Source organism: Crinia signifera, chromosome 3 (assembly GCF_055691185.1).
Source record: "Crinia signifera chromosome 3, ASM5569118v1, whole genome shotgun sequence".
Taxonomy (NCBI): Eukaryota; Metazoa; Chordata; class Amphibia; order Anura; family Myobatrachidae; genus Crinia; species Crinia signifera.
In genome coordinates this window covers 333,485,402-333,512,625 of record NC_139219.1, presented here as the reverse complement: position 1 = coordinate 333,512,625, position 27,224 = coordinate 333,485,402, and the positions used below count along the sequence as shown (strand labels likewise).

General features: G+C 51.7%; 1 protein-coding gene across 6 annotated transcripts in view; it reads right to left on the bottom strand.

The window, feature by feature from the left end:
• LOC146064915 (DNA (cytosine-5)-methyltransferase 3A-like) overlaps nucleotides 1-27,224 on the bottom strand; it is a 196,320-nt gene that overhangs the window by 28,419 nt on the left and 140,677 nt on the right. For 5 of the 6 annotated variants that reach the window (XM_083178924.1, XM_083178926.1, XM_083178925.1 and 2 more), the window contains 8 exons: nucleotides 9,494-9,706; nucleotides 9,253-9,411; nucleotides 9,052-9,159; nucleotides 8,678-8,834; nucleotides 7,893-8,039; nucleotides 4,301-4,345; nucleotides 3,663-3,742; nucleotides 374-486 (listed from right to left, as the gene is read on the bottom strand). In XM_083178924.1, coding sequence (XP_083035050.1) covers nucleotides 374-486; nucleotides 3,663-3,742; nucleotides 4,301-4,345; nucleotides 7,893-8,039; nucleotides 8,678-8,834; nucleotides 9,052-9,159; nucleotides 9,253-9,411; nucleotides 9,494-9,706 — 1,022 coding nt within the window. Of the gene's footprint in view, nucleotides 1-373; nucleotides 487-3,662; nucleotides 3,743-4,300; nucleotides 4,346-7,892; nucleotides 8,040-8,677; nucleotides 8,835-9,051; nucleotides 9,160-9,252; nucleotides 9,412-9,493; nucleotides 9,707-16,805; nucleotides 17,204-27,224 lie in introns of those variants that run through there. The other variant, XM_083178929.1, reaches the window with a different exon arrangement.

Below are 27,224 nucleotides of genomic sequence, written 5' to 3'. Positions count from 1 at the left end.
GGAACCGGTCCCTGCTCTCTAGGGGCAGAAATAACCAGTCCCTCCTCTCTATGGTCGAACGGAACCACACCCAGATCTCTATGGTCAGACGGAACCAGTCCCTGCTCTCTATGGTCAGACGGAACCAGTCCCTGTTCTCTATGGTTGGACAAAACCAGACCCAGATCTCTATGGTCAGACGGAACCAGTCCCTGCTCTCTAGGGTCAGACGGAACCAGTCCCTGCTCTCTAGGGTCAGACGGAACCAGTCCCTGCTCTCTAGGGTCAGACGGAACCAGTCCCTGCTCTATATCGCCAGACGGAACCAGTCCCTGCTCTCTAGGGTCAGCACAGAGAACAGAGCTGAAGAAGGCACACAGAACCCTAGCCTCACCTGCAGCAGTTATTGTTGCCACACATTAGCACCTCCCGTCCTCCACAGCAGATGGTGCAGTAGGACTGGTATCCGTCATCATCGTACTGGTATGCACACTCTAGGAAGCAGTTCTGTGGAAGAAGAGTCAGCAGAAATCCCAATAACAGCACCAGATGCTGGACATTTGCACACCAGAGAAATTACTATTTCCCACCAACCAAGAGATGACAGTGTAAAGATCAGTATTAGTCCGCACACTGATTTATATATGTCTACAATGTACGGAAAATTCTATCTTTACTAACAGCTCCCTCCTCACATCACAGCTTCTCCTCCCCATGTATAACAAGCACTATCCTTACTAACAACTTCCTACACACACCAGAGCTTCCTCCCCCTGTATAACAAGCACTATCCTTACTAACAACTTCCTACACACATCAGAGCTTCTCCTCCCCCTGTATAACAAGCTCTATCCTTACTAACATCTTCCACCACACATCAGAGCTTCTCCTACCCCTGTATAACAAGCTCTATCCTTACTAACATCTTCCACCACACATCAGAGCTTCTCCTCCCCCTGTATAAGAAGCTCTGTCCGTATTAACAACTTCCACCTCACATCAGAGCTTCTCCTCCCCCTGTATGACAAGCTCTATCCTTACAAACATCTTCCACCACACATCAGAGCATCTCCTACCCCTGTATAACAAGCTCTATCCTTACTAACATCTTCCACCACACATCAGAGCTTCTCCTACCCCTGTATAACAAGCTTTATCCTTACTAACATCTTCCACCACACATCAGAGCTTCTCCTCCCCCTGTATAACAAGCTCTATCCTTACTAACATCTTCCACCACACATCACAGCTTCTCCTCCCCCTGTATAACAAGCTCTATCCTTACAAACATCTTCCACCACACATCAGAGCTTCTCCTCCCCCTGTATAAGAAGCTCCGTCCATATTAACAACTTCATCCACACATCAGAGATTCTCCTCCCCCTGTATAACAAGCTCTATTTCTTACTAATATCTCCCACCACACATCAGAGATTCTCCTCCCCCTGTATAACAAGCTCTATCCTTACTAACATCTTCCACCACACATCAGAGCTTCTCCTCCCCCTGTATAACAAGCTCTATCGTTACTAACAACTTCCTACACACACCAGAGCCTCCTCCCCCTGTATAACAAGCTCTATCATTACAAACATCTTCCACCACACATCAGAGATTCTCCTCCCCCTGTATGACAAGCTCTATCCTTACTAACATCTTCCACCACACATCAGAGCTTCTCCTCCCCCTGTATAAGAAGCTCCGTCCATATTAACAACTTCATCCACACATCAGATTCTCCTCCCCCTGTATAACAAGCTCTATTTCTTACTAATATCTTCCACCACACATCACAGTTTCTCCTCCCCCTGTATAACAAGCTCTATCGTTACTAACATCTTCCTCCACACATCAGAGTTTCTCCTCCCCCTGTATAACAAGCTCTATCCTTACTAACATCTTCCACCACACATCAGAGCTTCTCCTCCCCCTGTATAACAAGCTCTATCTTTACTAACATCTTCCACCACACATCAGAGATTCTCCTCCCCCTGTATAACAAGCTCTATCCTTACTAACATCTTCCACCACACATCAGAGCTTCTCCTCCCCCTGTATAACAAGCTTTATCTTTACTAACATCTTCCACCACACATCAGAGCTTCTCCTCCCCCTGTATAAGAAGCTCCGTCCATATTAACAACTTCATCCACACATCAGAGATTCTCCTCCCCCTGTATAACAAGCTCTATTTCTTACTAATATCTTCCACCACACATCAGAGATTCTCCTCCCCCTGTATAACAAGCTCTATCCTTACTAACATCTTCCACCACACATCAGAGCTTCTCCTCCCCCTGTATAACAAGCTCTATCGTTACTAACAACTTCCTACACACACCAGAGCCTCCTCCCCCTGTATAACAAGCTCTATCATTACAAACATCTTCCACCACACATCAGAGATTCTCCTCCCCCTGTATGACAAGCTCTATCCTTACTAACATCTTCCACCACACATCAGAGCTTCTCCTCCCCCTGTATAAGAAGCTCCGTCCATATTAATAACTTCATCCACACATCAGATTCTCCTCCCCCTGTATAACAAGCTCTATTTCTTACTAATATCTTCCACCACACATCACAGCTTCTCCTCCCCCTGTATAACAAGCTCTATCGTTACTAACATCTTCCTCCACACATCAGAGATTCTCCTCCCCCTGTATAACAAGCTCTATCCTTACTAACATCTTCCACAACACATCAGAGCTTCTCCTCCCCCTGTATAACAAGCTCTATCTTTACTAACATCTTCCACCACACATCACAGCTTCTCCTCCCCCTGTATAACAAGCTCTATCCTTACTAACATCTTCCACCACACATCAGAGCTTCTCCTTCCCCTGTATGACAAGCTCTATCCTTACTAACATCTTTCACCACACATCAGAGCTTCTCCTCCCCCTGTATGACAAGCTCTATTCCCTACTAACATCTTCCACCACACATCAGAGCTTCTCCTCCCTCTGTATAACAAGATCTATCCTTACTAACATCTTCCACCACACATCAGAGCTTCTCCTCCCCCTGTATAACAAGCTCTATCCTTACTAACATCTTCCACCACACATCAGAGCCTCTCCTACCCCTGTATAACAAGCTCTATCCTTACTAACATCTTCCACCACACATCAAAACTTCTCCTCCCCCTGTATAACAAGCTCTATCCTTACTAACATCTTCCACCACACATCAGAGCTTCTCCTCCCCCTGTATAACAAGCTCTATCCTTACTAACATCTTCCACCACACATCAGAGCTTCTCCTTCCCCTGTATGACAAGCTCTATCCTTACTAACATCTTTCACCACACATCAGAGCTTCTCCTCCCCCTGTATGACAAGCTCTATTCCCTACTAACATCTTCCACCACACATCAGAGCTTCTCCTCCCTCTGTATAACAAGATCTATCCTTACTAACATCTTCCACCACACATCAGAGCTTCTCCTCCCCCTGTATAACAAGCTCTATCCTTACTAACATCTTCCACCACACATCAGAGCCTCTCCTACCCCTGTATAACAAGCTCTATCCTTACTAACATCTTCCACCACACATCAAAACTTCTCCTCCCCCTGTATAACAAGCTCTATCCTTACTAACATCTTCCACCACACATCACAGCTTCTCCTCCCCCTGTATAACAAGCTCTATCATTAAGTGAAATTATCATGAAATTACCTTGCAGTTTTGGCACATTCCCCCATTAAACAGGGGGTGTTCCAGGGAAACATTTAGACTGCCGCATGAGATGCAAATATCTGGAAATGAGCAGAGAAACACATGTAACCCTGGTCTCAGCATTCAGCAAGTGCGTAATCACATACTATTACCAGAATGGGATGTTTGTATGTACTGCATGTTTTCGCTGGGTATAGAGGGGGTTAATAACAGTCAGCTCCCCGACCGTATTCTATGTTTGGTGATGATGCTGGAAAGGTTTCTCTTATTTCATATAATAAAACTGAATAATATGGGGAAACATATTCAATAACTGATGATATTTCACAGCAGTATACAAAGTAGGGGTGTGAGACGACATGGAACCGAGAGATCAGGGGCAGCCTACAGCCACTACAATAATAATACATCAGATTAAAGGCCAATATTATAGGCCTACCCACCAAACATCAAAGTATCCTTGTCAGGTAGGTCTCATACTATTGGGGTTCACTATCGGGGTGCAGGGATGTGATCACATTTCCCCACGGAGCACGGCGTCATGACACACTCCGCACAATTGTGTCACTGTCTATTGTGTAACCTGTGACAGCATATCATGCAAACCACAGTCATCCGACGTCATGGGGGACACTCACCTTCAATGCTCCGACACTTCTGTCTTACTTCATACACCAGCCTCTCTGCCAAGACACAAGGAATGAGAATAAGACACTTACCCTGCTGTGCCGCAATCGTTCTGTTAGATCCACCAGCCGGCGCCTGCTCTGCAGCCTAGCCATCCCCCCCTCACAGTGCTGCGCAGAGGACACCAGCCGGCCCCTGCTCTGCAGCCTAGCCATCCCTCGCTCACAGTGCTGCGCAGAGGACACCAGCCGGCGCCTGCTCTGCAGCCTAGCCATCCCCCGCTCACAGTGCTGCGCAGAGGACACCAGCCGGCACCTGCTCTGCAGCCTAGCCATCCCTCGCTCACAGTGCTGCGCAGAGGACACCAGCCGGCACCTGCTCTGCAGCCTAGCCATCCCTTGCTCACAGTGCTGCGCAGAGGACACCAGCCGGCACCTGCTCTGCAGCCTAGCCATCCCCCGCTCACAGTGCTGCGCAGAGGACACCAGCTGGCACCTGCTCTGCAGCCTAGCCATCCCTCGCTCACAGTGCTGCGCAGAGGACACCAGCCGGCGCCTGCTCTGCAGCCTAACCAACCCCCGCTCACAGTGCTGCGCAGAGGACACCAGCCGGCACCTGCTCTGCAGCCTAGCCATCCCTCGCTCACAGTGCTGCGCAGAAGACACCAGCCGGCACCTGCTCTGCAGCCTAGCCATCCCTCGCTCACAGTGCTGCGCAGAGGACACCAGCCGGCACCTGCTCTGCAGCCTAACCAACCCCCGCTCACAGTGCTGCGCAGAGGACACCAGCCGGCACCTGCTCTGCAGCCTAGCCATCCCTCGCTCACAGTGCTGCGCAGAGGACACCAGCCGGCGCCTGCTCTGCAGCCTAACCAACCCCCGCTCACAGTGCTGCGCAGAGGACACCAGCCGGCACCTGCTCTGCAGCCTAGCCATCCCTCGCTCACAGTGCTGCGCAGAAGACACCAGCCGGCACCTGCTCTGCAGCCTAGCCATCCCTCGCTCACAGTGCTGCGCAGAGGACACCAGCCGGCACCTGCTCTGCAGCCTAACCAACCCCCGCTCACAGTGCTGCGCAGAGGACACCAGCCGGCACCTGCTCTGCAGCCTAGCCATCCCTCGCTCACAGTGCTGCGCAGAGGACACCAGCCGGCGCCTGCTCTGCAGCCTAGCCATCCCTCGCTCACAGTGCTGCGCAGAGGACACCAGCCGGCACCTGCTCTGCAGCCTAGCCATCCCTCGCTCACAGTGCTGCGCAGAGGACACCAGCCGGCACCTGCTCTGCAGCCTAACCATCCCTCGCTCACAGTGCTGCGCAGAGGACACCAGCCGGCACCTGCTCTGCAGCCTAGCCATCCCTCGCTCACAGTGCTGCGCAGAGGACACCAGCCGGTGCCTGCTCTGCAGCCTAGCCATCCCCCGCTCACAGTGCTGCGCAGAGGACACCAGCCGGCGCCTACTCTGCAGCCTAGCCATCCCTCGCTCACAGTGCTGCGCAGAGGACACCAGCCGGCACCTGCTCTGCAGCCTAGCCATCCCTCGCTCACAGTGCTGCGCAGAGGACACCAGCCGGCACCTGCTCTGCAGCCTAGCCATCCCTTGCTCACAGTGCTGCGCAGAGGACACCAGCCGGCACCTGCTCTGCAGCCTAGCCATCCCTCGCTCACAGTGCTGCGCAGAGGACACCAGCCGGCACCTGCTCTGCAGCCTAACCATCCCTCGCTCACAGTGCTGCGCAGAGGACACCAGCCGGCACCTGCTCTGCAGCCTAGCCACCCCCCGCTCACAGTGCTGCGCAGAGGACACCAGCCGGCGCCTACTCTGCAGCCTAGCCATCCCCCGCTCACAGTGCTGCGCAGAGGACACCAGCCGGCGCCTGCTCTGCAGCCTAGCCACCCCCCGCTCACAGTGCTGCGCAGAGGACACCAGCCGGCTCCTGCTCTGCAGCCTAGCCATCCCTCGCTCACAGTGCTGCGCAGAGGACACCAGCCGGCACCTGCTCTGCAGCCTAGCCATCCCTCGCTAACAGTGCTGCGCAGAGGACACCAGCCGGCACCTGCTCTGCAGCCTAACCATCCCTCGCTCACAGTGCTGCGCAGAGGACACCAGCCGGCACCTGCTCTGCAGCCTAACCATCCCTCGCTCACAGTGCTGCGCAGAGGACACCAGCCGGCACCTGCTCTGCAGCCTAGCCATCCCTCGCTCACAGTGCTGCGCAGAGGACACCAGCCGGCACCTGCTCTGCAGCCTAACCATCACACGCTCACAGTGCTGCGCAGAGGACACCAGCCGGCACCTGCTCTGCAGCCTAACCATCCCTCGCTCACAGTGCTGCGCAGAGGACACCAGCCGGTGCCTGCTCTGCAGCCTAGCCATCCCTCGCTCACAGTGCTGCGCAGAGGACACCAGCCGGCACCTGCTCTGCAGCCTAACCATCCCTCGCTCACAGTGCTGCGCAGAGGACACCAGCCGGTGCCTGCTCTGCAGCCTAGCCATCCCTCGCTCACAGTGCTGCGCAGAGGACACCAGCCGGCACCTGCTCTGCAGCCTAGCCAACCCCCGCTCACAGTGCTGCGCAGAGGACACCAGCCGGCACCTGCTCTGCAGCCTAGCCACCCCTCGCTCACAGTGCTGCGCAGAGGACACCAGCCGGCACCTGCTCTGCAGCCTAGCCATCCCTCGCTCACAGTGCTGCGCAGAGGATACCAGCCGGCACCTGCTCTGCAGCCTAGCCATCCCTCGCTCACAGTGCTGCGCAGAGGACACCAGCCGGCACCTGCTCTGCAGCCTAGCCATCCCCCGCTCACAGTGCTGCGCAGAGGACACCAGCCGGCACCTGCTCTGCAGCCTAGCCATCCCTCGCTCACAGTGCTGCGCAGAGGACACCAGTATTGGTGGTCTTAACACAAGCACTCCGACTGCCAATCACAGTACAGCGAGGGAGCAAGGTGGGGGATGCTCAGCGGCATCTCAAGGACGTCCGCTTCAAACACAGGAGAAGCAGCTGATGGATCTTCTTACCAACAAGTTGCCGTGAGATTGCACATCTGCCCTTTTCTGCACCTGCTGCATCTAGAATGCATTGCGTGACCTTAGTAAATAGGACTTGCTGGACGGGCACGCGGTCATCTCAGGTGGGTGCGTTCAACCCAAGCTATTAATTAACGCAACAGACAAGGGTGGGATAACCCACTTTATCACAGATGTACCACCCACCAGAATGAATCCACCAATGGCACTGAGCACATCTACAATTAGGCAGATGGCCAAACCAATCGAAGAAGTCCTAGTCTCCACCGGTCCGGAGTGATAGAAGAGGGAGAAGCCCCAAACACCAAGGTTAAAATACAGACACAAAAAGTGCCATCAAAGAATCTCATTTGCCCGCACAGCCCACAAACGTGGATCTCACTCTTGTGACTCCCTCTTCCACTATACTTAGCTCAGTAACACTATACACAGTTATGTCCACAACGATGTGGCCCTTGGCGGTGGTGTTGGGTGGCCCCGTGGGCCGATCCTGCCTGTAACAGCAAGGTTTGCCGGGTTTCTCTTGAATGCATGCAATACGAGGGTCTCCGTAGTGAGTGCCAGTGGGACCTACCTCGCGTGCGCTCGTCAATGATCTCCTTCACCTTGGGCTTCTCTGTGCTTTTTCTGGGTTTCTTGGCAGGAGGGGGCGGGGCGTAAGCAGCAGCTTCCGGTTCTACCCAAATTTCTGTGTAAACCTCTTTGTACGGGTTGCGTTCCTCTATAGAGATACATAAGCAAAGACACAACCTTGTGAATATCTGCAAGAGAGCAACACGTTCATCATTACGCAAGCACAGGGCCCAGCATTTTACTGCAACTAGGCCGTGTGGATTAGAGCTCTCACAATACACCGGGACTGTCATGGAAGGTAATAGAATAATTCACGTCTGAGAGTCCTGCAGCACTGAACATCAAACACTAGGGGGCTCTGCAGCTGCACGTTCCCATAGTGTGGTCTGGTCTGAACTCTGGAGTTGATGTGACACCGCCGGTAACCACAGATTTATAAATGATAGTGCACTGTGGATTTTATTATTTACTAAGTGAGTACTGCTGGCAATTGGGTGAAGCAGTGGCACGGTGCGGCCTCTACAACCGGGTGCGTTCTGGGGAGCTCCATGTTAATTTAAAAAAAAATTCCCAAAGTACCTCAGATCATGCAGAGGCCAAATGGGGGTGCATGTACCTCTAGAACCGCCATAAGAAGATGGGTCTACTGAAGTGGCCGGTCTCCACCAACAAGGCTGCAAAAACAGCAATCTCCTCTAACAAAATGAAGTTCCAAGGTTCCCAAGACACAATGGTTACCGTGTGTCACCTGCCCACCCACCCTCACCACTTGGAACTTTCTCTCACCTTCAGGGGGGTCCAGGGCCTTGGGACCCGATGGCTGGAATCCGCCCAAGGCCCACTCTATCATCTGCTTGTTCTGGAGGTCTATAGATTTGGAAGTATCCGTCTCATCGTTCTCAGGGCATGATGGGAAAACTTTTCTGGCTCGGGTGCTGGCCACCTATAGAAAACACAAGACACGGATGGTAGAGGACCAGGTCCGCCTGTAATCCCGCGTGGCATGCACCTTCTCTATCATCTTCGAAGGCTTGGCTCCCATTATGGTCATTAAAGACCTAGGCATAAGCCTGAGAAATCATCTACTAGGTTCTAAGGGGCATCTCAGGAGACCCAAGCTTGTGGCTCCGGCCATACCACGGTGGGAGGCGTCTTCTCACCTGTAGGACCTCGTAGATGGCTTTCCTGTACATGGGCTGTTTACTGTACGTTGCCTGGTGGAAAGTGTTGGAAAAGGAACTCAGTGACATCAGCTTCTCCACGCAGACCTGACAAGGAAGAGAGACCACGTACGGTATTATAGAGTAACATGACCAGAAACCGCTCCAGACATGGCCTTCAACACTCTAGTGTCAACTTACCACAGAAAACTTGCCGTCTCCAAACCACATCACCCATCGCGTCCCTTCTGCTGCCCGGCTCCTTCCGGTCATCCACCATGAGACGATGCGACCAGGCCACCAGGAGAACCCACGTAGCTTGCCCCAAACCAGCTCCCCAATGCCAAAGCCACGGCCGTCCTAGGTGTAATACAGAAGGGTCAGACACTTGTGTCACAGGGTGAGAGAGCGAAAGCAATTACTGTGCCCCGGCTCTCCGCACCTCATACTCTGCTTCATCCTCCGCTGGCTTTGAGGCGCTCTTGTCCACGGTATCTGCCACCACAGGCTCAGGAGTGGTGGCCACAGTAGGTGAGGCAGGGTCAGTGGGTTGCTGAGATGCAGGCGGAGTGGTCTCCTCTTCTTTCTGGGGTTCCTGTGACACCGTCTCTTCCATGGCGTTTATCACCGCAACCAGCTGCTGCTTTTTTTCAGCCTATCAGGAGACAAAACATTTACGTCAGAACATTTATGTCAAATCAGGAGGGGAGTGTGGTCACAACATTGCCAGTAACAGTACAAAGTGCCTGTGTATAACACCGCTAGTAACAGCACCGGAGCCAGTATACAGTGACATCACCAGTGCCTGTGTATAACACCTCTAGTAACAGCACCGGAGCCAGTACACAATGACATCCTCAGTGCCTATGTACAACCCCGCTAGTGACATCACCGGAGCCAGTACACAGTGACATCACCAGTGCCTGTGTATAACACCTCAGTGAAATCACCAGTACAGTGACATCACCAGTGCCTGTGTATAACACCTCAGTGACATCACTGGTACCAGTACACAGTGACATCACCAGTGCCTGTGTATAACACCTCTAGTAACAGCACCAGAGCCAGTACACAATGACATCCTCAGTGCCTATGTACAACCCCGCTAGTGACATCACCGGAGCCAGTACACAGTGACATCACCAGTGCCTATGTACAACACCGCTAGTGACATCACCGGAGCCAGTATACAGTGACATCAACAGTGCCTGTGTATAACACCGCTAGTAACAGCACCGGAGCCAGTATACAGTGACATCACCAGTGCCTGTGTATAACACCTCAGTGACATCACTGGTACCAGTACACAGTGACATCACCAGTGCCTGTGTATAACACCTCTAGATACACTTATACATTGTCCATGTTGACTTACGATTAAATGGACACCAAATATCATCAAAAACTCATGTTGACATTGCCTATGGCAACCATAAACTTGTGTCAACCATTTGGCAGTGTTGACCCAGTCCTAACAGTGCACACCTCTGATCTAGTCCTAATAGTGCACTGTGCACCTCTAATCCAGTCCTAATAGTGCACTGTGCACCTCTCATCCAGTCCTAATAGTGCACTGTGCACCTCTCATCCAGTCCTAACAGTGCACTGTGCACCTCTCATACAGTCCTAATAGTGCACTGTGCACCTCTCATACAGTCCTAACAGTGCACTGTGCACCTCTCATCCAGTCCTAATAGTGCACTGTGCACCTCTCATCCAGTCCTAATAGTGCACTGTGCACCTCTCATCCAGTCCTAATAGTGCACTGTGCACCTCTCATCCAGTCCTAATAGTGTACTGTGCATCTCTCATCCAGTCCTAATTGCGCACTGTGCACCTCTCATCCAATCCTAACAGTGCACTGTGCACACGTCTCATCCACTCCTAATAGTGAATGTGCTCCTTTCATCCACTCCTAATAGTGACTGTGCACCTCTCATCCAGTCCTAATAGTGCACCTCTCATACAGTCCTAATAGTGCACTGTGCACATCTCATCCAGTCCTAATAGTGCACTGTGCACATCTCATCCAGTCCTAATAGTGCACTGTGCATCTCTCATCCAGTCCTAATAGTGCACTGTGCACCTCTCATCCAGTCCTAATAGTGCACTGTGCACCTCTCATCCAGTCCTAATAGTGTACTGTGCATCTCTCATCCAGTCCTAATTGCGCACTGTGCACCTCTCATCCAATCCTAACAGTGCACTGTGCACACGTCTCATCCAGTCCTAATAGTGCACCTCTCATCCAGTCCTAATAGTGCACTGTGCACATCTCATCCAGTCCTAATAGTGACTGTGCACCTCTCATCCAGTCCTAATAGTGACTGTGCACCTCTCATCCAGTCCTAATAGTGCACTGTGCACCTCTCATCCAGTCCTAATAGTGCACTGTGCACATCTCATCCAGTCCTAATAGTGCACTGTGCACATCTCATCCAGTCCTAATAGTGCACTGTGCACATCTCATCCAGTCCTAATAGTGCACTGTGCACCTCTCATCCAGTCCTAATAGTGCACTGTGCACATCTCATCCAGTCCTAATAGTGCACTGTGCACATCTCATCCAGTCCTAATAGTGACTGTGCACCTCTCATCCAGTCCTAATAGTGACTGTGCACCTCTCATCCAGTCCTAATAGTGCACTGTGCACCTCTCATCCAGTCCTAATAGTGCACCTCTCATACAGTCCTAATAGTGCACTGTGCACATCTCATCCAGTCCTAATAGTGCACTGTGCACATCTCATCCAGTCCTAATAGTGCACTGTGCATCTCTCATCCAGTCCTAATAGTGCACTGTGCACCTCTCATCCAGTCCTAATAGTGCACTGTGCACCTCTCATCCAGTCCTAATAGTGTACTGTGCATCTCTCATCCAGTCCTAATTGCGCACTGTGCACCTCTCATCCAATCCTAACAGTGCACTGTGCACACGTCTCATCCAGTCCTAATAGTGCACCTCTCATCCAGTCCTAATAGTGCACTGTGCACCTCTCATCCAGTCCTAATAGTGACTGTGCACATCTCATCCAGTCCTAATAGTGACTGTGCACCTCTCATCCAGTCCTAATAGTGACTGTGCACCTCTCATCCAGTCCTAATAGTGACTGTGCACCTCTCATCCAGTCCTAATAGTGCACTGTGCACATCTCATCCAGTCCTAATAGTGCACTGTGCACATCTCATCCAGTCCTAATAGTGCACTGTGCACCTCTCATCCAGTCCTAATAGTGCACTGTGCACATCTCATCCAGTCCTAATAGTGCACTGTGCACATCTCATCCAGTCCTAATAGTGACTGTGCACCTCTCATCCAGTCCTAATAGTGACTGTGCACATCTCATCCAGTCCTAATAGTGCACTGTGCACATCTCATCCAGTCCTAATAGTGACTGTGCACCTCTCATCCAGTCCTAATAGTGCACCTCTCATACAGTCCTAATAGTGCACTGTGCACATCTCATCCAGTCCTAATAGTGCACTGTGCACATCTCATCCAGTCCTAATAGTGCACTGTGCACATCTCATCCAGTCCTAATAGTGCACTGTGCACCTCTCATCCAGTCCTAATAGTGCACTGTGCACATCTCATCCAGTCCTAATAGTGCACTGTGCACATCTCATCCAGTCCTAATAGTGACTGTGCACCTCTCATCCAGTCCTAATAGTGACTGTGCACATCTCATCCAGTCCTAATAGTGCACTGTGCACATCTCATCCAATCCTAACAGTGCACTGTGCACACGTCTCATCCACTCCTAATAGTGAATGTGCTCCTTTCATCCACTCCTAATAGTGACTGTGCACCTCTCATCCAGTCCTAATAGTGCACCTCTCATACAGTCCTAATAGTGCACTGTGCACATCTCATCCAGTCCTAATAGTGCACTGTGCACATCTCATCCAGTCCTAATAGTGCACTGTGCATCTCTCATCCAGTCCTAATAGTGCACTGTGCACCTCTCATCCAGTCCTAATAGTGCACTGTGCACCTCTCATCCAGTCCTAATAGTGTACTGTGCATCTCTCATCCAGTCCTAATTGCGCACTGTGCACCTCTCATCCAATCCTAACAGTGCACTGTGCACACGTCTCATCCAGTCCTAATAGTGCACCTCTCATCCAGTCCTAATAGTGCACTGTGCACATCTCATCCAGTCCTAATAGTGACTGTGCACCTCTCATCCAGTCCTAATAGTGACTGTGCACCTCTCATCCAGTCCTAATAGTGCACTGTGCACCTCTCATCCAGTCCTAATAGTGCACTGTGCACATCTCATCCAGTCCTAATAGTGCACTGTGCACATCTCATCCAGTCCTAATAGTGCACTGTGCACATCTCATCCAGTCCTAATAGTGCACTGTGCACCTCTCATCCAGTCCTAATAGTGCACTGTGCACATCTCATCCAGTCCTAATAGTGCACTGTGCACATCTCATCCAGTCCTAATAGTGACTGTGCACCTCTCATCCAGTCCTAATAGTGACTGTGCACCTCTCATCCAGTCCTAATAGTGCACTGTGCACCTCTCATCCAGTCCTAATAGTGCACCTCTCATACAGTCCTAATAGTGCACTGTGCACATCTCATCCAGTCCTAATAGTGCACTGTGCACATCTCATCCAGTCCTAATAGTGCACTGTGCATCTCTCATCCAGTCCTAATAGTGCACTGTGCACCTCTCATCCAGTCCTAATAGTGCACTGTGCACCTCTCATCCAGTCCTAATAGTGTACTGTGCATCTCTCATCCAGTCCTAATTGCGCACTGTGCACCTCTCATCCAATCCTAACAGTGCACTGTGCACACGTCTCATCCAGTCCTAATAGTGCACCTCTCATCCAGTCCTAATAGTGCACTGTGCACCTCTCATCCAGTCCTAATAGTGACTGTGCACATCTCATCCAGTCCTAATAGTGACTGTGCACCTCTCATCCAGTCCTAATAGTGACTGTGCACCTCTCATCCAGTCCTAATAGTGACTGTGCACCTCTCATCCAGTCCTAATAGTGCACTGTGCACATCTCATCCAGTCCTAATAGTGCACTGTGCACATCTCATCCAGTCCTAATAGTGCACTGTGCACCTCTCATCCAGTCCTAATAGTGCACTGTGCACATCTCATCCAGTCCTAATAGTGCACTGTGCACATCTCATCCAGTCCTAATAGTGACTGTGCACCTCTCATCCAGTCCTAATAGTGACTGTGCACATCTCATCCAGTCCTAATAGTGCACTGTGCACATCTCATCCAGTCCTAATAGTGACTGTGCACCTCTCATCCAGTCCTAATAGTGCACCTCTCATACAGTCCTAATAGTGCACTGTGCACATCTCATCCAGTCCTAATAGTGCACTGTGCACATCTCATCCAGTCCTAATAGTGCACTGTGCACATCTCATCCAGTCCTAATAGTGCACTGTGCACCTCTCATCCAGTCCTAATAGTGCACTGTGCACATCTCATCCAGTCCTAATAGTGCACTGTGCACATCTCATCCAGTCCTAATAGTGACTGTGCACCTCTCATCCAGTCCTAATAGTGACTGTGCACATCTCATCCAGTCCTAATAGTGCACTGTGCACATCTCATCCAGTCCTAATAGTGACTGTGCACCTCTCATCCAGTCCTAATAGTGCACTGTGCACCTCTCATCCAGTCCTAATAGTGCACCTCTCATACAGTCCTAATAGTGCACTGTGCACATCTCATCCAGTCCTAATAGTGCACTGTGCACATCTCATCCAGTCCTAATAGTGCACTGTGCATCTCTCATCCAGTCCTAATAGTGCACTGTGCACCTCTCATCCAGTCCTAATAGTGCACTGTGCACCTCTCATCCAGTCCTAATAGTGTACTGTGCACCTCTCATACAGTCCTAATAGTGCACTGTGCACATCTCATCCAGTCCTAATTGCGCACTGTGCACCTCTCATCCAATCCTAACAGTGCACTGTGCACACGTCTCATCCAGTCCTAATAGTGCACCTCTCATCCAGTCCTAATAGTGCACTGTGCACCTCTCATCCAGTCCTAATAGTGACTGTGCACATCTCATCCAGTCCTAATAGTGACTGTGCACCTCTCATCCAGTCCTAATAGTGACTGTGCACCTCTCATCCAGTCCTAATAGTGCACTGTGCACATCTCATCCAGTCCTAATAGTGCACATCTCATCCAGTCCTAATAGTGCACTGTGCACATCTCATCCAGTCCTAATAGTGCACTGTGCACCTCTCATCCAGTCCTAATAGTGCACTGTGCACATCTCATCCAGTCCTAATAGTGCACTGTGCACATCTCATCCAGTCCTAATAGTGACTGTGCACCTCTCATCCAGTCCTAATAGTGACTGTGCACATCTCATCCAGTCCTAATAGTGCACTGTGCACCTCTCATCCAGTCCTAATAGTGCACTGTGCACCTCTCATCCAGTCCTAATAGTGCACTGTGCACATCTCATCCAGTCCTAATAGTGCACTGTGCACCTCTCATCCAGTCCTAATTGTGCACCTCTCATCCAGTCCTAATTGTGCACTGTGCACCTCTCATCCAGTCCTAATAGTGCACTGTGCACCTCTCATCCAGTCCTAATTGTGCACTGTGCACCTCTCATCCAGTCCTAATTGTGCACCTCTCATCCAGTCCTAATAGTGCACTGTGAGTGCCTCCCACCAGACCAATATAAAGTCCTGGTGTCCCTGTAGCAGTGCTATTTATAAAGCACTGGTGTCCCGGCATTAGTCCTATATACAGCCCATGTGTCCCTGCATTAGTCCTATATACAGCCCATGTGTCCCTGCATTAGTCCTATATACAGCCCATGTGTCCCTGCATTAGCCCTATATACAGTCCTGTGTCCCTGCATTAGTCCTATATACAGTCCTGTGCCCCTGTATTAGTCCTATATATAGTCCGGTGTCCCTGCATTAGTCCTGTGTCCCTACATTAGTCCTATATACAGTCCTGTGTCCCTGCATTAGTCCTATATACAGCCCATGTGTCCCGGCATTAGTCCTATATACAGCCCATGTGTCCCTGCATTAGCCCTATATACAGTCCTGTGTCCCTGCATTAGTCCTATATACAGTCCTGTGCCCCTGTATTAGTCCTATATACAGTCCTGTGTCCCTGCATTAGTCCTATATACAGTCCTGTGCCCCTGTATTAGTCCTATATACAGTCCTGTGTCCCTGCATTAGTCCTATATACAGTCCTGTGCCCCTGTATTAGTCCTATATACAGTCCGGTGTCCCTGCATTAGTCCCGTGTCCCTACATTAGTCCTGTGTCCCTGCATTAGTCCCGTGTCCCTACATTAGTCCTGTGCCCCTGTATTAGTCCTATATACAGTCCTGTGCCCCTGTATTAGTCCTATATACAGTCCTGTGTCCCTGCATTAGTCCCGTATACAGTCCTGTGTCCCTGCATTAGTCCTATATACAGTCCTGTGTCCCTGCATTAGTCCCGTATACACTGGGTGGGGGGCTGCCGGGTCTCCAGGCTGCCACCAGCCGGGAATAGAGAACAAGCAGCGGTCAGACCCCGGTGGGCGCCCCCTGGTGGCTGCAGGATGGAAGTGTCAGTGCAGGACACACACGACACGAGTCTCCCGCTCTCAGGGGCAGAACGGGCCCCAGGATACAGCCAGGGCCCCTGAGTGTCCATAGACAGTTGCCCCAGGTGGCCGCCCCCACATGTAGCCCCACCCTGCCCAGGTGACATGATGGCTGGGGTCCGGGATACTGCACCTGGTCCGCTCTGCCCCTGCACCGATGCTTCCTCATGGTGCCCCGGCCGTGTTGTGCTGGTGTGTGCTCCGGGGCCCCCACTCCCGGGTCCTCCCTCTCCTCCTCCCGGTCCTGCAACTTCCAGCCAATCAGCGGCGCCCGGGCCCCCTGATACATTGTATCCAGCAGCACCACTTCCCCCGTGACTGACTGGCTGACTATGCAGCGGCGGCCTGGGGTGGGGGGCTTCCTCCTGCTACCCCAGCTCACTGATACCCCAATACACACAGCCTGGGGTGGGGGGGCTTCCTCCTGCTACCCCAGCTCACTGATACCCCAATACACACAGCCTGGGGTGGGGGGGCTTCCTCCTGCTACCCAATACACACAGCCTGAGGTGGGGAGCTTCCTCCTGCTACCCAATACACACAGCCTGAGGTGGGGGGCTTCCTCCTGCTACCCCAATACACACAGCCTGAGGTGGGGGGCTTCCTCCTGCTACCCAATACACACAGCCTCAGGTGGGGGCTTCCTCCTGCTACCCCAATACACACAGCCTGAGGTGGGGGCTTCCTCCTGCTACCCAATACACACAGCCTCAGGTGGGGGCTTCCTCCTGCTACCCCAATACACACAGCCTGAGGTGGGGGGCTTCCTCCTGCTACCCACACCCCACTGATACCCCAATACACAGCCTGGGGTGGGGGCTTCCTCCTGCTACCCCAATACACACAGCCTTAGGTGGGGGGCTTCCTCCTGCTACCCACACCCCACTGATACCCAAATACATAGCCTGGGGTGGGGGGCTTCCTCCTGCTACCCAATACACAACCTGGGGTGGGGCCATCCTCCTGCTACCCCCAGCTCACTGATACCCCAATACACAGCCTGAGGTGGGGGCTTCCTCCTTCCACCCCAATACACAGCCTGGGGTGGGGGCTTTCTCCTGCTACCCCAATACACAGCCTGAGATGGGGGCTTTCTCCTGCTACCCCAATACACAGCCTGGGGTGGGGTCTTCCTCCTGCTACCCCAATACACAGCCTGGGGTGGGGGGCTTCCTCCTGCTACCCCAATACACAGCCTGGGGTGGGGGGCTTCCTCCTGCTACCCCAATACACAGCCTGGGGTGGGGGGCTTCCTCTTGCTACCCCAATACACAGCCTGGGGTGGGGGGCTTCCTCCTGCTACCCCAATACACAGCCTGGGGTGGGGTCTTCCTCCTGCTACCCCAATACACAGCCTGGGGTGGGGGGCTTCCTCCTGCTACCCCAATACACAACCTGGGGTGGGGGGCTTCCTCTTGCTACCCCAATACACAGCCTGGGGTGGGGTCTTCCTCCTGCTACCCCAATACACACAGCCTCAGGTGGGGGCTTCCTCCTGCTACCCCAATACACACAGCCTGAGGTGGGGGCTTCCTCCTGCTACCCAATACACACAGCCTGAGGTGGGGGGCTTTCTCCTGCTACCCACACCCCACTGATACCCCAATACACAGCCTGGGGTGGGGGCTTCCTCCTGCTACCCCAATACACACAGCCTTAGGTGGGGGGCTTCCTCCTGCTACCCACACCCCACTGATACCCAAATACATAGCCTGGGGTGGGGGGCTTCCTCCTGCTACCCAATACACAACCTGGGGTGGGGCCATCCTCCTGCTACCCCCAGCTCACTGATACCCCAATACACAGCCTGAGGTGGGGGCTTCCTCCTTCCACCCCAATACACAGCCTGGGGTGGGGGCTTTCTCCTGCTACCCCAATACACAGCCTGAGGTGGGGGCTTTCTCCTGCTACCCCAATACACAGCCTGGGGTGGGGTCTTCCTCCTGCTACCCCAATACACAGCCTGGGGTGGGGGGCTTCCTCCTGCTACCCCAGCTCACTGATACCCCAATACACAGCCTGGGGTGGGGGGCTTCCTCCTGCTACCCCAATACACAGCCTGGGGTGGGGTCTTCCTCCTGCTACCCCAATACACAGCCTGGGGTGGGGGGCTTCCTCCTGCTACCCCCAGCTCACTGATACCCCAATACACAGCCTGGGGTGGGGTCTTCCTCCTGCTACCCCAATACACAGCCTGGGGTGTGGGGCTTCCTCCTGCTACCCCAATACACAGCCTGGGGTAGGGGGCTTCCTCTTGCTACCCCAATACACAGCCTGGGGTGGGGGGCTTCCTCCTGCTACCCCAATACAAAGCCTGGGGTGGGGTCTTCCTCCTGCTACCCCAATACACAGCCTGGGGTGGGGGGCTTCCTCCTGCTACCCCAATACACAGCCTGGGGTGGGGGGCTTCCTCTTGCTACCCCAATACACAGCCTGGGGTGGGGGGCTTCCTCCTGCTACCCCAATACACAGCCTGGGGTGGGGTCTTCCTCCTGCTACCCCAATACACAGCCTGGGGTGGGGGGCTTCCTCCTGCTACCCCAATACACAGCCTGGGGTGGGGGGCTTCCTCCTGCTACCCCAATACACAGCCTGGGGTGGGGTCTTCCTCCTGCAACCCCAATACACAGCCTGGGGTGGGGGGCTTCCTCCTGCTACCCCAATACACAGCCTGGGGTGGGGGGCTTCCTCTTGCTACCCCAATACACAGCCTGGGGTGGGGGGCTTCCTCCTGCTACCCCAATACACAGCCTGAGGTGGGGGGCTTCCTCCTGCTACCCAATACACACAGCCTCAGGTGGGGGCTTCCTCCTGCTACCCCAATACACACAGCCTGAGGTGGGGGCTTCCTCCTGCTACCCCAATACACAGCCTTTGGTGTGGGGCTTCCTCATGCTACCCCAATACACAGCCTGGGGTGGGGGCTTCCTCCTGCTATCCCCAGCTCACTAATACCCCAATACACAGTCAGGGGAAGGCCATTCTGGTACTTATAGTTTCACACCAGCTGGATACGTAAGTTGCCTAGCTAGTGCTTTCTTTGTACACATTGGTGCGCCCCCAGCCAATCAGGAGCGGAGTTTCCCCAGAGGCTGCTCCTGATTGGCTAGGGCCGCGCCAATCACCCAGGGGAACAGTGTTTGTTTTTTTCTTTTTATACCACATGGCTGCTGCTACGGATGGTAGAGGACGTGATCTTCGCCGGAGGCCGAGGGAAGTATTATTTCCTTCCACAGGTACCGATTGGGTTTGTACTGGAGAAGAGAACTGATGAACAATGGAATACACTGGTGAGTATGAATGACTGTAGTATGGATGAAAGTTTTATTTCTCTATGTGTGTGTTTTGATGTTGAACTACAATTAACAGCGGGCCCTTTAATGCCCTGCATGCTTTAACTTGTGGTTCTCCAAGTCCCTGCATTTGGGCAGGCTTGCTGGAACTTGTAGTTCGACAGCAAAACACAATAGTTTTAGATCTATTTTTTAAACAATACAATCAGCCCGGAGCCCATCACACTGGGGCACTGGGGACAGCCCCGGGCTTCAGCCCAGGCAGGGGATATTCTAGAGAGGGGGTGACCCTTTATTAGGGGGTCCCTGCCTGGGCTGAACAGTCAGGGGGATAATGCTTTGGCCGGGGGAACAAATATAAATAGTTTCCCCCAGCTGTGGCATTACCATGTTGGCTGTTTGGCCCCGGTGCTGGTTCTCAAAATACAGGGGACACCTGCTAATTTTGTCCCCCGTATTTTGGGAACCAGGACTGGCCCTTGAGCCTGGTGCTGGTTTTAGAAATAAAGAAGAACCCCAATGCTTTTAACCCCTCAATTTGTAAACCAAGACCGGCTCTTAAGGCCCCCATACACTAGCCGATTTTGGTCAGATTTCGGCCAGATCAGTCGGATCTGGCCGAAATCGGACCAAAATCGGCTAGTTTTGATGTCCCCTCAGATCCGATGCGCGGTCCCGTGCGCATCGGATCTGCGTTGGGTGGTCGGACCTGCTGCACGTCCGACCACCCAACTTGGGACCTAGTGGGGCGGCGGTGGAGGGAGCAGGGGGGGCTGGGGATGCTGTGGGGGACACAGGCGGCATAGAGCCGGGCAGGGGGAGCCGGGAGCCGTCAGTACTGAATTAAAAAAAAAGCCCATACAATGAATGGGCGGCCTGTGATTGGCTGAGCGCTCTCTCAGCCAGTCAGCAATTGGCTGAGAGAGCGCTCAGCCAATCACAGGCTGCCCATTCATTGTATAGGCTTTTTTTTCTAGCACTGACAGCTCCCGGCTCCCTCTGCCCGGCTCTATGCCGCCTGTGTCCCCTGCAGCGTCCCCAGCCCCCCCTGCTCCCACCAGCAGCCCTGCTCTGTAGCCCCCCCCTGCTCCCCGGGTTTTTTACATGTGATAAATCGAGACGATTTATCACATGTAAAAAATGGCACATCAAGTGCCAATCTAATCAAGCTCCCCCGGGGAGCAGCCGGGGAAGCTCAGGGGGAAGTCGGGGGCGACTTGTCGCCCTAGTGTATGGGGGCCTTTAGAGCCTGGAGCCTGGTTATTCCACAATTCTCTGGTGTAATGTGCGCTGGTCAGGGGCTTACTCAGAGTCGCACGCAGCAGTGTATCGGCGTTTGCCATAACAACCTCCTTCCGTGACTAATATCCGTGCAGCCAGATGTACAAGGACTGAGGTGAGTGGACATGCCAGATCGTCCAGCGCCTCCATCTGATTTGATATCTTGGCAATGGGCCATGTACGCAGCAGCCAACACAGAAGTCCCCCCTGTTGCTTCACATAGACTGGGGAAGTGACTCCTCCCACTGGGCGGAGCGCAGATATCACAGCCAATACACAGTGACAGAACTCACGGTGACACCAGACATGAACCCCATACTGCCAGGGACCTGCTCTAAAGAGGTGACCTTAACGTGGTGGGCAGGTACCATATCTGTGGCCACATGTATGCCAACAACCTCAGAAATTAAATAATAAAGGAATATATGTTAGCAGTAATGAGTGCATAGTGCACCTGCAAACCCCCTCTATTTATTTACAGTGTCTTATATAGCGCAGCAGATTCCGTTACAGCGTCTTATATAGCGCAGCAGATTCCGTTACAGTGTCTTATATAGCGCAGCAAATTCTGTTACAGTGTCTTATATAGTGCATCTGATTCTGTTACAGTGTCTTATATAGCGCAGCGGATTCCGTTACAGTGTCTTATGTAGCGCAGCAGATTCTGTTACAGTTTCTTATATAGCGCAGCAGGTTCCGTTACAGTGTCTTATATAGCGCAGCAGATTCCGTTACAGCGTCTTATATAGCGCAGCAGATTCCGTTACAGTGTCTTATATAGCGCAGCAGATTCCGTTACAGTGTCTTATATAGCGCAGCAGATTCCTTTACAGTGTCGTATATAGCGCAGCAGATTCCGTTACAGTGTCTTATATAGCGCAGCATATTCCGTTACAGCGTTTTATATAGCGCAGCAGATTCTGTTACAGTGTCTTATATAGCGCATCTGATTCCGTTACAGTGTCTTATATAGCGCAGCAGATTATGTTACAGTGTCTTATATAGCGCAGCAGATTCCGTTACAGTGTCTTATATAGCGCAGCAGATTCCGTTACAGTGTCTTATATAGCGCAGCAGATTCCGTTACAGTGTCTTATATAGCGCAGCAGATTCCGTTACAGTGTCTTATATAGCGCTGCAGATCCCGTTACAGTGTCTTATATAGCGCAGCAGATTCCGTTACAGTGTCTTATATAGCGCTGCAGATTCCGTTACAGTGTCGTATATAGCGCAGCAGATTCCGTTACAGTGTCTTATATAGCGCAGCAGATTCCGTTACAGTGTCTTATATAGCGCAGCAGATTCCTTTACAGTGTCGTATATAGCGCAGCAGATTCCTTTACAGTGTCGTATATAGCGCAGCAGATTCCGTTAGTGTCTTATATAGAGCAGCAGATTCCGTTACAGTGTCTTATATAGCGCAGCAGATTCCGTTACAGCGTCTTATATAGTGCAGCAGATTCCGTTACAGCGTCTCATATAGCTCAGCAGATTCTGTTACAGCGTCTCATATAGCTCAGCAGATTCCTTTACAGTGTCTTATATAGCGCAGCAGATTCCGTTACAGTGTCTTATATAGCGCAGCAGATTCCGTTACAGTGTCTTATATAGCGCAGCAGATTCCGTTACAGTGTCGTATATAGCGCAGCAGATTCCGTTACAGTGTCTTATATAGCGCAGCAGATTCCTTTACAGTGTCGTATATAGCGCAGCAGATTCCTTTACAGTGTCGTATATAGCGCAGCAGATTCCGTTAGTGTCTTATATAGCGCAGCAGATTCCGTTACAGTGTCTTATATAGCGCAGCAGATTCCGTTACAGTGTCTTATATAGAGCAGCAGATTCCGTTACAGTGTCTTATATAGCGCAGCAGATTCCGTTACAGTGTCTTATATAGCGCAGCAGATTCCGTTACAGTGTCTTATATAGCGCAGCAGATTCCGTTACAGTGTCTTATATAGCGCAGCAGATTCCGTTACAGTGTCTTATATAGCGCAGCAGATTCCGTTACAGTGTCTTATATAGCGCAGCAGATTCCGTTACAGTGTCTTATATAGCGCAGCAGATTCCGTTAGTGTCTTATATAGAGCAGCAGATTCCGTTACAGTGTCTTATATAGCGCAGCAGATTCCGTTACAGTGTCTTATATAGCGCAGCAGATTCCGTTACAGTGTCTTATATAGCGCTGCAGATCCCGTTACAGTGTCTTATATAGCGCAGCAGATTCCGTTACAGTGTCTTATATAGCGCTGCAGATTCCGTTACAGTGTCTTATATAGCGCAGCAGATTCCGTTACAGTGTCTTATATAGCGCAGCAGATTCCTTTACAGTGTCGTATATAGCGCAGCAGATTCCGTTACAGTGTCTTATATAGCGCAGCAGATTCCGTTACAGCGTCTTATATAGCGCAGCAGATTCCGTTACAGCGTCTAATATAGCGCTGCAGATTCCGTTACAGCGTCTTATATAGTGCAGCAGATTCCGTTACAGCGTCTTATATAGCGCAGCAGATTCCGTTACAGTGTCTTATATAGTGCAGCAGATTCCGTTACAGTGTCCTATATAGCGCAGCAGATCCCGTTATAGTGTCTTATATAGCGCAGCAGATTCTGTTACAGCGTCTTATATAGTGCAGCAGATTCCGTTACAGCGTCTCATATAGCTCAGCAGATTCTGTTACAGCGTCTTATATAGCGCAGCAGATTCTGTTACAGCGTCTCATATAGCTCAGCAGATTCCGTTACAGCGTCTCATATAGCGCAGCAGATCCCGTTATAGTGTCATATATAGCATAGCAGATTCCATTACAGTGTCTTATATAGCGCAGCAGATTCCGTTAGTGTCTTATATAGCGCAGCAGATTCTGTTACAGCGTCTTATATAGTGCAGCAGATTCCGTTACAGCGTCTCATATAGCTCAGCAGATTCTGTTACAGCGTCTCATATAGCTCAGCAGATTCCGTTACAGCGTCTCATATAGCGCAGCAGATCCCGTTACAGCGTCTTATATAGCGCAGCAGATTCCGTTACAGTGTCTTATATAGCGCAGCAGATTCCGTTACAGTGTCTTATATAGCGCAGCAGATTACGTTACAGTGTCTTATATAGCGCAGCAGATTCCGTTACAGTGTCTTATATAGCGCAGAAGATTCCGTTACAGTCTCTTATATAGCGCAGCAGATTCCGTTACAGTGTCTTATATAGCGCAGCAGATTCCGTTACAGCATCTTATATAGTGCAGCAGATTTCGTTACAGCGTTTTATATAGCGCAGCAGATTCCGTTACAGCGTCTTATATAGCGCAGCAGATTCCGTTGCGCTTTACAATAGTAGTGATAAAACTGGGTAACAACAGACAGACTTGAGGTAGGAGGGCCCTGCTGCAAGCTTACAATCTATAGGGACGTAGGAGGGAAACACAAGGACAGGCACCAGTAATAGCATAGCAGTCCCACCAAGTTACAAGTCCAGAAGGGAAGCTATATAATACATATAGTATTGCATACAGTGACAGAACTCACAGTGTGTGCCCTGCAGCAGCCGACCGCCGAACCTTTCCCCTGTTACTTTACATAGGAAGAAGCGGGAAAGTGACTCCTCCCCCTGTGGGTGGAGCACAGATATCACAGCCAATACACGGTGACAGAACTCACAGTGTGTGCCCTGCAGCAGCCGACCGCCGAACCTTTCCCCTGTTACTTTACATAGGAAGAAGCGGGAAAGTGACTCCTCCCCCTGTGGGTGGAGCACAGATATCACAGCCAATACACGGTGACAGAACTCAGTGTGTGCCCTGCAGCAGCCGACCGCCGAACCTTTCCCCTGTTACTTTACATAGGAAGAAGCGGGAAAGTGACTCCTCCCCCTGGGCGGAGCACAGATATCACAGCCAATACACGGTGACAGAACTCACAGTGTGTGCCCTGCAGCAGCCGACCGCCGAACCTTTCCCCTGTTACTTTATATAGGAAGAACCGGGAAAGTGACTCCTCCCTCTGTGGGCGGAGCACAGATATCACAGCCAATACAGAGTGACAGAACTCACGGTGTGTGCTCTGCAGCAGCCGACCGCCGAACCTTTCCCCTGTTACTTTACATAGGAAGAACCGGGAACGTGACTCCTCCCTCTGTGGGCGGAGCACAGATATCACAGCCAATAAATGGTGACAGAACTCACAGTGTGTGCCCTGCAGCAGCCGACCGCCAAACCTTTCCCTGTTACTTTACATAGGAAGAACCGGGAAAGTGACTCCTCCCCCTGTGGGCGGAGCACAGATATCACAGCCAATAAATGGTGACAGAACTCGCAGTGTGTGCCCTGCAGCAGCCGACCACCAAACCTTTCCCCTGTTACTTTACATAGGAAGAACCGGGAAAGTGACTCCTCCCCCTGGGCGGAGCACAGATATCACAGCCAATAAATGATGACAGAACTCACAGTGTGTGCCCTGCAGCAGCCGACCACCGAACCTTTCCCCTGTTACTTTACATAGGAAGAACCGGGAAAGTGACTCCTCCCCCTGGGCGGAGCACAGATATCACAGCCAATACAGAGTGACAGAACTCACAGTGTGTGCCCTGCAGCAGCCGACCACCGAACCTTTCCCCTGTTACTTTACATAGGAAGAACCGGGAAAGTGACTCCTCCACCTGGGCGGAGCACAGATATCACAGCCAATAAATGGTGACAGAACTCACAGTGTGTGCCCTGCAGCAGCCGACCGCCAAACCTTTCCCCTGTTACTTTACATAGGAAGAACAGGGAAAGTGACTCCTCCACCTGGGCGGAGCACAGATATCACAGCCAATAAATGATGACAGAATTCACAGTGTGTGCCCTGCAGCAGCCGACCACCGAACCTTTCCCCTGTTACTTTACATAGGAAGAATCGGGAAAGTGACTCCTCCCCCTGGGCGGAGCACAGATATCACAGCCAATACACAGTGACAGAACTCACAGGGCGAAATGTAATAGGGTGTGATTTTTGGACATGTGCGATTTTGGGTCAAAAACGGCCGAAATCGCACATTTTCCGAAAATCGCACATTTAATAGGTTGAAAATCGCGGTAAAAAATCGCAGATGTTTTCCCATTATAAAGTATATAGTATATAGTATACAACTCGCAAATGTAATAGGGTGTGATTTTTGGTAAATGTTACCAAAAATCGCAAAAAAAATAGACCAGGTTCTGACAGGCGAATTTGACAGAACCATGCACAGATCATTGAGATCTGTGCATGGTCCTGTTAATAAAAATGTGTAAAAGTGTTTTTATAAAAAAAAAAACGGCGTAGGGTCCCCCCTCCTAAGCATAACCAGCCCCGGGCTCATTGAGCCGGACCTGGTTCCAAAAATACGGGGGGACAAAAAGCATAGGGGTCCCCCGTATTTCTGAAACCAGCCCCGGACTCTTGGACCGGTCCTGGTTCCAAAAATACGAGGGACAAAAAATCTGGGGGTCCCCCGTATTTTGAAACCAGCACCGGGCTCCAACAGCCCACGGTGTCATGCCACAGCCGGGGGACACTTTTTATACAAGGTCCCCCGGCCAAAACATGAGCACCGTGGCTGGTCAGCCTTGGACAGGGTACCTGGAGGAGTGGGGACCCCCCCAATAAAGGGGCCCCCCCCCCCAGGCTTCACCCGTCCAGGGCTGAAGCCCGGGGCTGTCACCGGCGTCCGTGGCCAGTGGACGCCGGCCTGATAGGGTTAAATCGATCATACATATCATTACATTGCTTTATACCGGAGAACTACAAGTGCCAGCAGACCTCCCCCGCATGCTGGGACTTGGAGAACCACAAGTCCCAGCATGCGGGGCATTAATGGTCCCGCTGGGACTTGTAGTCCACCTGTAAAAAGAATGTTTGTTTATAAAAAACACACACAGAGAGAAGTAAAAGTTTATTACACACACACACCTCACTTTTACACCAGCGTTACTTACCATTCCTGGATCCAGCGCTGGTCTGGC